Below are 12,221 nucleotides of genomic sequence, written 5' to 3' on the forward strand. Positions count from 1 at the left end.
GGCACCTGCGGGGAACACGGGTACGGGTCCTCCATCATTCGACATACTCTACGCCACATCTTCCACCCCAGCAACATCATTCCCGGGTGCTCCTTCATTTCTGAACTAGGCAACCAAATAATTTCCTTCAGGTAAAACGGAGTGCAGTCCTGTCCAAACAGCCTAAATTCGGGAGATGCCTCATCAGAGAGCCATTTGACCACATATTGCAACTAACCAGCTACATAATAGGCCTCGAAATTAGGCAGCTTAATACCCCCCCTCTCATGGAAATTCTGCAACTTCCATAGCGCCACTCTATTCCAGGTGCCATGCCATAGGAAGTCTCTACACATACTATTCAGCTTGCCAAAACTTCTTAGGTATCATATACGGAATATTGCTGAAAAAATGTAAGAGCCTAGGCAGGACCACCATTTTAAGCATCGCCCCCCGTCCCATCATTGCCAACGGCAACTTCTCCCAAAACTTCATGCTTATACGGATTTTTCCCACAGCCACCTCGGTGTTATGCAAATGTTCCTCCTCTACCGTATGATACACATCTATTCCAAGGTAGCGGAAGGAACCAACCGCCCATGGTATCGGCAAAACTGGCAACCGCTCCGGAAGGGTTCCTCTGTAGCTACCCAATGGGAATATGCTCGATTTTTGGGGGTTCACCGCTATGCCAGACAGTTCCGCATACCTTTCCATTACCTCCTAGCTAGCTACCGGCTCACTGTACAGCAACTTTGCCCACCTAATGTAGCCCGGCCCCATCCCGTATTCCCTCAGGGCCTCCAGCAACCACGACCACCTGACTGAATCGAAAGCTTGTACTGCATCTAAGGCCACAACCGCCATTTCACCCTCGCTCTTGCTCCCCCATTCGAACACCCGGTGGAGCCGCATATGGTTGTGGGTTATATTCTTGTTGGGGACATAACCTGTTTGGTCCGGATGTATCAATTCACTAATAACTCTCCGCAATCTATTAGCCACGACCGCCGTCAATATCTTGCCGTCCTGATTCAGCATTGACAAAGGCCTGTAGGAGCCACAGCTATGCCCTGGTTTGTTGGGCTTAGGGAGCGGTATTATGATCGCTTCTCTAAGCGATTCCGGCAACCGGCCCACCTCAAACGATTCATTAAGCATTTCTAGCATGGGGAGGGTGGGGGGAGGAGAGTACCTCCTCTCTATATGCTTTATAAAATACGCTAGGAAGTCCGTCCGCTCCCGGGGTCTTACTGGTGGGCAGCTGCCTCACCACCTCATCCAATTCCTCCAAAGTAATCAGTGCATCCAGCTCTTCTCTTTCTTCGGCACTAATCTTAGGTAATCCAATATCTCTTAAAGTTTCCCTTATCTCCTCTCGGCTGCCCCCCCTTTGTCCTCATATAGTGCCCTGTAATAATCCAAGAATGCCTCATTGACTCCTTCTTGGGTGTCCGCTACCTCTCCATCCTCTCTGGTTTTCGTCCTAATCGGGGGCATAGGGGTTTCACTCTTGTATAGCCACGCTAAGAGGCGGCCCGTTTTATCCCCACCTGCATGCTGCCTCTCAACATACTTCTTATAGTTAAGGTTGCAGAGCCTTTCCCAAAGTTCCGCACACCGCTGCTGTAGTTTAAGTACTAGCTCCGCACCCCCCCCCCTCCTCTATTGAGTTCCCTTTCCAGTTCACCCTCAGCTCCCCCTAACTCCGTCAGGACCCCACCCTGCAGGCCTTTTAATTTAGCGATGGCAGCACCCCGCAACACCACCTTAAAGGCTTCCCAGAGAGTGCCCGCCGAGTCCACACTGCCAGTGTTCTCCTTGAAATAATGTATAATCTCGCCTCTGATATCCTCTCTGAAGACCGGATCCTTGAGTGCCTCAGCCCGGAGGCGCCACGTCGGTATCTGCGCCTTGGGGCGGCAGTACTGCCAGCCCAGGACCAGAGGCGGGTGGTCCGACAGGACCCTCGCTTTGTATTCTATTTGGGTGGTCTCTACCACCACATCTGGCGTGGTAAAAAAATAATCAAGTCTCATATGCAGTTGTTGCGGGGCTGAGTAATGCGAATACTGCTCCCCATTAGGATGTTTCAGTCTCCAAACATCTGTAACGCTCACCTGATTCCCACGGAGGCGCGGGTCTTGGCAGGAAGCTGTCTGTGACTCGAAAAGCGATGTGCAGGACTCGATTGGCTTCTGGGGTCGAACCTCTTCGCACTGTGTGTCGGACTCGAAGAGTGAGGTTTCTGCAGGTGAAAGAATATGGGGGTTAATGGTCTGGGTTGTTGAATGTCCCTCTCTCTCTCTTCCCAGCTTTTTCGTAGAGCCCCCAGGTCAACGTGCTCACCTTATATAGGTGAATGCTGGGCTCTCCATCTGCGTCTGGTGCAGGGTGCCGTTGCCAGTTCCTTCACTGGTGAAACATAGGCCTCTTGAATTCAGAGGATGGTTACCGTCGTTATCTGCACGAGCGGTGAGTTTCTGGACACCTTTTGTCTTTATAGTCTTTAAATGCGTGGCCCGTTTATATGCAGACTCTATATAATGCTTGTCCCTTATGTATTGCAGGGCTTTTGAGATGGAAGGTGAAGTGAAGCGCCTGGAAGTTCGTAAGTATGGCAAGCGCTCTAACTGTCTCTTTCTTTGCAGCTTAGTTCGTGTTAAAGAGACGCCGGAGTATGGGTAGGCGTTTTATTGCGACGAGCGTGATGGACGTAAGTAAATACCTGCTTAATGTCTTTTCTTTTGCCTTTCAGATGTTGGTTTGCAGCGCCGGAGTTCGCGGAATGCCAGTAAGTTGTTAACGATACTTTGTCTTTACAGGCGGCGATGCAGAACGAAGACATCCGGAATTCACAGCGTGCCGGTAAGAATGGCACTGCTTTTGCCTTTGCAGGTGGAGATGCGGCGTGAAGAACCGGCCGCCGCCGATGGATCAGGTGAGTAAGTACTGCGTGTAAAGTTCGCCTTGCTAACCTGTTGTTTTCTGTTCTTTGCAGGTGCTGATGATGTCTGGATACTGAAATGGTAAGTAGGATTCTTGCAGGTCTAGGATCAGAAGAAGAAAAGCCGGAGCAGACTCGGTGAGCGTTCTGCTGCAGATGCAGAATAACGCGAAGCACGCTTCATCTATCGGGTGTGGTTTAAATAGCCTTGGAGTGATGAGGCGTCTTCTTCCACGGCCCCGCCTAGGTAAGAAAAGAGTTCCAGTTTCCAGAAGGGTTCCAGTGCTGTATCCAGGGAGTGGAGCTGCCCCACCCAGGTAAGAAAGTAGTTCCTGTTCTTAGATAGCTTCTAAGTGGCTGGTAAGTAAGCAGCATGGTCTGCTGCAGGTAAGTCCACCCAGGCATCCTCACACCTATTATGAGCCCGGCGCTTCCAGTGCCGGGACCAATGGTTTGATGAGCCTGGTGCCACCGGCGCCAGGACAAGGTCCAAAAGGTCCCAGTGGGGACCGGCTGGTGCCTAGGATTAGGGTTAGGGGCCTGCTTCCAAGGACGTTGGGCTGGTCCTGGCTCCTTGGAAGCAGTGATCATGACAACATCTGCCAGCCCGAAGTCGTCGAGCAGCGCCTGCAACGCCCTGGCTGCTGGGGTGGGCCTATCAATCTTATCATCAGATCTATCTACCCTGGGGTTCAGCACACAATTAAAATCCCCCCCCAAATAACCGCCCCACCCACACACGTACCCAAGTTGGTACACAGAGTCCTAAAATATGCCGCCGTGTTTTGATTGGGGGCTTACGTATTTACAATGCACACCTCTTTATTCTCCACCAGTGCCTTCAATATAACCATCCTCCCCTCTGTATCCACCACCATCTGTGTAAGTTGGAGCGGAACGTGCGGTGCCACCCAGACCAACACTCCCCTAGCGTAGGCAGAATACGGAGAATCCACTACAATACCTCTCCACTTCTTCCCCACCAGCTCCAACTTTTCCCGCGTCAGATGCATCGCCTGCAACAGTGCAATATCAATCTTCTGTCTTTTCAAATACATCATGACCTTGTTCCTCTTTAAGTAACTATAGAGTCCCCTGACATTCCACGTTACGATCTTAAGATCCCCCATAGCTCATAAGTATCCTCCCCCCTTCCGTGCAGCCAATCCCACCTGCCCATGCGATACAGATACAACCCTCTAGCTCTTTCTTGTAGCCTCATGTACAAACTCGAACTCCCCATAACTATGTACACCCCAAACTCCCCACTTCCCTCCCCACCCTCCACCCATACCTTCCCCAACACCAGACTCCCCAACTGCTGCACAGCTCCATCTATGGAACTCAGGCACCCCCACATCTAGCCCTGCAAGCACCAACCAATGCCCAGAGCTCAGTAGGGTGAAGTTGCCCTAATGGCCACTTAACTTAGGTTACTAAGTGGGGTAAAGAGATCCGCTCTGCAAGGCTCCCCTAAAAACAGCAATAGTCACAGTGCTCATAACATGTTGTTTAGCGGTCTGGCCTTCTCTGCCTAAGGCCGCTCAAATGACTATAATCAAGTCCCAGAGTCCTATTCCGCGCCATCTTGTAGCGCCCTCCTCGTGCACTACTTATCTCCTCCATCTCCTCTCCCCGTTCGAACGTCAGGCTCCTGGGGGCATCCCTGCGCGTCGAGCCATCCCATGGCGTCCTCCGGAGTGTCAAAAAACAAAGTCCTGTGTTTATGAAAAACTTTCAATTTCGCCGGATACAGCAACATGTATTTATGGCCCGCCTCTCTCAATCTCTGCTTTACCGTTCCAAAGGTCATACGGCTACGCTGCACTATCAGGGTATAGTCCGGGTAGGCCGTTATGTTTGCCGCCCCTCGTTTAATCGTTCCACCCTTGCGGAAGTGTTCTAGTATCCTCTCCCGATCCCGGTAATTAAGGATTTTGGCAATTACTGGCCTAGGTGGGTTTCCCGGCGGCGGCTGCTTCCTTGTCAGAGCTCTATGCGCACGTTCCACCACGAATCCCTGAGATAAAGCTCCTCCGGGTATCTCCTGCAACAGCATAGATTTGATGAACTCCGTGGGATCGTGGCCCTCTGATCCTTCTGGCAGGCCCACGATGCGAATGTTATTCCGTCGGGCACGTCCTTCCGCCTCCTCCGCCCTGTTCTCCAAGTTGCCCACTCTCTGCACCAGGGCATGCAATTCGGCCTTATGGGAGGCACAATCTGCGGTGTTCGGGCTAACCTCTTTCTCGAGGGTCTCAGTGCGCTCCGCCAGAGACCTGACGTCCTGTCGAAGTAAATTCACCTCTTCCTGCACCTCACTGACCTTAAGGTCCAATGCCGTTTTCAGCTCCGTAAAGGCCAGTTCAAGTTTAGCCTCTCAGGCCGCCTTCAGGTACGCAATCGCAGCCAGGACCTCCTGGTTAGTGCCCGTCACAGGCATGCCGCCTGCAGGTGACTTATCCTTGCCCTTGGAACTTTCCGGACCAGGGGACGTCTTGGCGAAGTCGTCCAATGTGGGCTGCTTCGCTTTCGGTCTCACGGTTCTATTAAACATGATTCTGCAGCCGCTGGGCACGTTCCAGGGGGCCACTCTCGAGCCACCCCCAGGCGAGACCTGTCCGCTACCATGGGCCGTGCTTTCCCATGTAGCCGCATAAGCCCCCCTCCGGCAGCTCCACGGAGTGGGGGGGGGGCACGCACAGTCCACAAACTCTGTGAGCTTCTCACGCCGAGCTTTCCATGCACAGTGTCTCGCTACTTAGATGCGTCGTAGTGCGGCCTCAGCCCTCTATCACATGCCCAAAGGCCTACGCCAGTAGTAGAACACTCTAGAAATGCAGGCCGATTCGCGTTAGTATCCCAACATAGGGGACCTGCGTTCCGCACAAGTTACAAATACGCACACAGTCCGCTCCCGTCGCCCGACCACCGTGCGGCCTGCTCCTTCCTTTGTTCCGGCCGTTGATCGGCCATTTTGTTTCGTCTTCTGTCTCCGGCGCTCCTTATCTTTTTCACACAAAACTCTGCCGCCATTCCTCCCACGCATTCCAAAAGTTCACCAAGCGCAGTCAGTCCGTTCACACACCGACATGTGTGTTTTCAGCAATCATAGGCACGTTGTTATGCACTATTTCGCCAGGATCATTTCAGAATCTCGGGAGCTCCTTCAGATCGCGTCCTCCTACATGGCCCTCGTAGCCACGCCCCCATTTATAACACGCTTAATACCAACGAATGGTTTCTAAGTGCGGGATCGGGATTTGAACCTGTGTTGCGCTGCGTTGTCTCGCTTCCAAGACAAATGTGTTTCCCCTGAGCTATACTTCCTCCCCAAGGATCCCTTCTTAGGCCCACCTTAGTGTCTGTGATTGAGTGAATTTATTTACCCAAACGTTATCTAACCTTTTGACTCTTTTAATCATAACCACTGACCTCACTAAACTCTTCATAAACATACCTGTGAAGTATATACTTTGGAACTGGTGACCATCTTAGGGTTGGACTTTATAAGAGCTAGGGAAGCTGTTCTATTATTATCCTGCAGTGCCTTTCTGATTCTAAGGCATCTCAGTACTTACCCAAGGTTCACTGGTTATTGAAATCAAATGCTTTCTTATATCTCCAAAGGGTGAATATTTATATCCATTTGTGTACTTGTGGTGTGACAATATCAGACTAGACATTTTCATCTACTTAAGTTTGTAAACAAGAGGCCTAATAAATTCATGTATATATTTGTACTTGCATGTCTTACTGGAATTATTGTTGTTGCTCTGTGTGGACTTGTAGTTCTGCCACCTGCTACATTACCTTAATTGGGGTTGGCTATCCTCTCAGTGTCTTCCCTGTTCAGCATAGCAGGGTGGATTCCCAAAATCATTCCACAAGGGTTAATTTTGGATATCCATCTTAACAAAAACATTTACAGATGCTGCAAATCTCTTGCAGGCACACTAAACAATATGATACAGAAAAAAACATCACTGTAAGAAATAAACATGTCAATCACAAACCGTAATGTCCCATTGGACTCCCTCCATTTCTTGAAATAATCTTCAGCTTTGTCTACACATGGTTGGTACTTCCGCACACAAGCAAAATGTAGGAGGCTGCTTCGAAGCATTCTTTCCGACACTGTTCCATCATCACTCCAAGATTGTCGATCGATCAGGCTTTTGAACAGATTGACGATATATGCCTAAAATTATAAGACAGACCAATGTAACAAAATAGTGGTAAGTGCAGTCAAGATTAATAACGGGCCTAATAACCGATTAGAGACATTTCCTGAACCCTAAGAGAAATGGGGTATTCAACGAAAGAAAAGAGTGCAACAAAATTATGTTAAATCAAAAAAGATTCCAGTGATTGCAAATATTTTTCATCAAATTAGTCGGTTCCACTGTTCTCAGGTTTCCTAGCAGCAAATACTTCTAGTTTACATGTGCTCAAATGCAGTGTTTACGGCTCTTATTTGTGCATATATATTCATGCAAGGCCATGAAAACATGTTATTAAAAATTGACATTTAAAACAATGTATGAATATGTGCCATTTTGGGAAGGGTTTCTGGCAAATTGAAACACCTACGGTTACGAATGAGGTTCAACTGGGTACATTTCAAGACTCATTGAAAGAAAGAGAACTCACTTTGGACTACCTACAGGACTTAAACTATAGAATTACACCCAGGGTATATACCTGCGACAGTCATCTGCCTCCAACCTACATCCCTGGCGCCACGATTGCTCCCCTAGTCTTCGTGTTTCTTACCAAGATTCTCTCCATCCCTGTCCACCGCTCTTGACTCAGTCAAATCATCTTATTACACTGACCTAACAGACTCTCCACTCACACGACAGGAAAATATCCATGGCCAATCCTTCAGTCAGTCAATCCATCCTTTGCTCCCATAGACCTCTTTGCACCACAAACTATCAAAGACCTTTAACTTCCCTTTACCGCTCCTTCAACTTCAAACTATGTCCCATCAAAATGCATATTTCCTGCCTGCTACACAATAGCCACATTTATACACAGTCACAAAGAAAGCAACCACAGACCACAATCCCTCTATTTACATACCTGTCTATGTCGTAGCTGACCTCTCCGAAATCCTTGAGAGGGTTGCCTTGAACCACATGGTCGACTGCCTCGAGACTCACAAACCATGTTATCCCCACCAATTGTGATTCTTGAGTAAAAACTCAACTGAATCTGCTCTCACCAACGTCTCAAGTTTCTAAATCCTCTCACCCCTTAAATCTCCTCTACCATTCTACTTGATCTCTCTTTAGCCTATGAAACAATGAATCAACCCTCTTTCCTCCAAACCCTCTCCTCCCTTGGCTTCAAGTATAAGGTGATCAATTGGTGTCCAGGCAAAGTTTTGAAACAATAGTTTCGACAGGTAAAAGTTCCGACACAAAAGTGCCGAAAACAAAAGTTTCAAATTTTTTTTTTAATAGTAAAGGGTTTATTTTAATTTCGTATAGTTAAATAAGTGTTAAAAAAACAGGGGTTTGGGGGTGGGAGGGACCCCCCATAAAAAAAACAAAAAACAAAAAAATAAGTTTTTTTCGACACTTTTGTGTCAGAACTTTTACCAGTCAAAACTTTGACTGTCGAAACAGTCACTATGAACCGATCAATCGGGTCACCATTTGCCCTGCCTGCAGGCATCCCTAAAGGATCAGTTCTCGGACAAACCATTCTTACTCTTAACACCATCTGCCTGGGAAATGTCATGTCCTCCTTCGGTTTTTACTACCACTTCCTTGCGGATGATACCCAGATCTTATTCTACTTTTCACCCATGCAAACCCTGAGTGCATTTCCAGATGCCTAAATGCAATCCGCCACTCAATGGCTGGATGTTGGCTGAAGTTTACAGTTCTCAAGAGGGAAGCCATCTTTCTCCCTGCCTCCAGAGCAAACCTCACTTTCTGTCTCGCAACTCTTTTCTCCAGGTCTCTCCAAACATTCACCCAAGGCTCACAACCTTGGGTGTTTTTGTCCACAGTGTAGCAGTTTCCTACAGCTACTGCTACTACTGCAAGACTTAGAATTCTCAGTAAAAGAAACAACCACCTCTACCTCACCCACCATTCAGCAAAAACTGTAATCTTGAACCTTGTACTCAGCAAACTGGATTTGTTTTTAAGCCAACTCCTTGGCCTTCCCGCTCTGCCCCTTCACTTCTTTAAACAAAGATCTCAATTTCGCTACATGCACCCTCTATACAACCTACCCAAATCTTCTCTCAATCGAAAACATACACCATCCGGGATAGCTCTATATGCAAAATCACTCTTTTTCAATTGCCGATTGCAAACTCCAAATGTATTAATGCTCTCCCTGCCCACCAAGGTCCTTGCTGACTACATCTCTGACTAATCTCCCACTTAAACTCAGCAACCCTCCTCTCTTCACAACCTTCTTGACCACCACGCTCTACCGTGTGTGCTTCCTCCCGCTTCTACTACTTCTCTATACATGCCCCCTCCATATAAATGATCTCCCCCAGGCCAAAGCAGACAGTGGCTATCAAGACCACTTGCTAGCCGAGTATGGGGTGCCTCCCACCTGTACACTGCCAAACCGCAACTGCCTCCCTCTCCAAACAATATCACTCTCAAATGTGTATATGTACATTTTTATCCATGTATATCCTGCCACTACACCCTTATTATACATCTTATTTATGTCTGTTACCTAGTCATCATCCCCGATATAGGTTGCATTATGCTATTTACATCACCTGGTATATTCTCACCCAGCCAACCATGGCATATTCTCCCATGCAGAACCCAGGAATCCTCTATTCAAGTGGCCAGGAAAGGGCCAACGCTTTTAGATCCAAACCCTGGGAGTGGACAAGCAAGTGAGGAACACCTGAGTGGGGGAGACCGGGATTACCCTCAGAAGAATACCCTAAGAGAGATGTGGTATTCTAACCGGATAGTGGAGGAGGAAGTCCCAGATGCCTTCTTGGCATATCTTTATTCCCATAACCCAAATCCAGGTAGCAAGGTCCTCGAACCTCATTCTATTCGTCATGACCCCAGAGTGAGAAGGGAAGGAGCTGATTACCCAAGGGGAGAGGGAGGAAGGCGCAAATGATACAAGATTAGAGCACTGAGAACAAGGGTTGTTCATCCTCTCCAAATCATAGTGAAAGCCACCTAGAACCCTATACACGTAAACCATCGGCAGACATAAAGAAGGGAACAGATCAGGAGATTCTCTCACAACCCCGTCAATACCATGATAAGATGGTCAGAACTCAGTCTAAATTTTGTTGCACATTTTTTTTTGTACAAACAATTTTTACAAAAAGAAAATGAAAAACATCTTTCTTCCGTTCTTAATTTTTTCCCCTTTCCCTTCCAAATCTTTCTTCATTTCAGATTTTTTACGCTTTGTAGAAACTGTACCACTGCTATAACATCACTTGTTCTCTCCCCTCCCATTAGACAATGCCACCAATGTTCTTCTTTATAGAATCGTAAGTCTTTGAACAGGTGGCCCATATGTATGTTCCTTTCATCACTCAGACCCTTGCATGATAGGAGTAGATGTCTGATTGTTTCTGTTTGGTCAGCATTGGTACAAAAGCGACAATTGTTATTAGGCGATAATCCTCTTATCGCCCTAATTTCATTTGTCAAAAGGAGGTTTAGCCTTGCTCTCATAAAAGTATTCTGCATTACTCTGTTCGGGAATCTTTCCAAGTAAGGTACCATCTCGTGGACTTTTTTTGGTACTGCTGAAAGATGAGACGTCAGTTTAAGGCCTGCAGCTTTTTCCGATGTCAAAATCCAGTCCCATCTATCGAGCTCTGTTTTCACTTTTGTTGAATTATTTATCAATTCTTCTTCTGTTGATCGAATTTCTTCTAGTTTGTCCTGGTTTTTCTTTGCCCATTCCACGAGAGTAGGGTTTTTTGCCTCTCGGAGTTCTAGAAAGATAATCTCAAGAATGTTTGAACGATCTGGAGATATAATTTTCTTGTACAACATCAGGCTAGATCTCGTTACTGTCGCCTCTAAAGAAAGGGTACATAATTCTCTTCAGATTGCAGCCATCGGTGTTGACGTAGGTAAACCCAATACACCTCTCCAAAAAGAGCTTTCTAATTTCAGCCATAATTCAGTTGGAATATTAGGCATGGCGTCCGCTCCGTAGCTCGGTGATGGAGCCACCTTAGTCTTGTAGAAATGAACAATTGGTGTCAAGGAAAAGTGACAACATTTCTTTTCTAAAGCTTTTGCTTTCGTTGTCAGCTTCTTGACTTTTCCAAGGAGATTTTCTTGCACTGCAATTTCTCGTTGGTTATTGCTCAGCATCACACCTAGATATTTGAATTCCTCCACTCTTTCAATGTTTACACCATCCAAGAACCACTGGAGTTTTTCCTTGGAAATTGTCAAATATCCTTATTTTTGTTTTAGTTTTGTTGATTTTCAAGTTGTTCATATCGATATATTTTGCCAGGTTGTCCAACTGACGCTGCAGGCCAATAGGAATATGATCCATTAGGATCAGATCGTCCACATAAAGGAGGTGTGGTATCACTGTTCCCCCCACTTACATATTTAAACCCTTTCCCTTAACCTCAAGGGGATGTTTACACCTCATCTCCCTCTCCCCATTTCCAATAAATACTGAGACGAGTACAAGGCAACTAAGATCAGTAAAGATTACCCATAGGAATAACATGGGGAAAGTAAGGGAAACCTACCCTAGAAATAACTCAGATTGTCCCACTAATATAGTCAGGCACTCTATAGTAACTATTCACAGCTGACTCCACTTGACAGTTGGGTTCACTATAAAAGGTGTGGTCATGCACACAAGAATGAGCGAGCTGGGGATGAAGTCCAGATGGGTGTAGCCCAGGAGCAGAGAGAAGCAGGAGGAGGAGGTGTTGCATGGAGACGCTAGCCTAGCCCGGTGTGTGTGGGTTGCAGCATGGCGAGGGAGCTGTGCCTCCAGGGAACTGGAGAAGCACTGCCTGCATTCTGCAGGCCAGGTCTGGAGAGTGCTTGTTCCCTTGGGGCCAGTGCTGACCCCAAGGGTGCCTGAGGGGCAGGTGGTAAAACCCTGACGTCAACCCCGCAGCTCCAGGAGGAACCACCTCTCAACACAACGCTGCCCAGTGAGATTCATGGAAAATGTGAGAGAAACTCGGCAGCGTGCGTTGGATTAGAGTGGAGCGGGAGAAAGGCATGGACAATAAAAGCGGCACAGAGTTGCACAGAAAGGAAAACCATAAAGCGGAAAGTGCAGC

At 47.5% G+C, this 12,221-nt stretch overlaps 1 protein-coding gene across 8 annotated transcripts in view; it reads right to left on the reverse strand.

Annotated features, from left to right (window-relative positions):
* The window catches only part of ERAP1 (endoplasmic reticulum aminopeptidase 1), a 1,074,730-nt gene that overhangs the window by 314,475 nt on the left and 748,034 nt on the right, over positions 1 to 12,221 (reverse strand). For all 8 annotated transcript variants that reach the window (XM_069627669.1, XM_069627672.1, XM_069627670.1 and 5 more), the window contains one exon: positions 6,943 to 7,127. In XM_069627669.1, the coding sequence (XP_069483770.1) occupies positions 6,943 to 7,127 (185 nt within the window). The remainder of the gene's footprint in view (positions 1 to 6,942; positions 7,128 to 12,221) is intronic.

Source organism: Ambystoma mexicanum, chromosome 6p, assembly GCF_040938575.1.
Source record: "Ambystoma mexicanum isolate Mex_15411 chromosome 6p, UKY_AmexF1_1, whole genome shotgun sequence".
Taxonomy (NCBI): Eukaryota; Metazoa; Chordata; class Amphibia; order Caudata; family Ambystomatidae; genus Ambystoma; species Ambystoma mexicanum.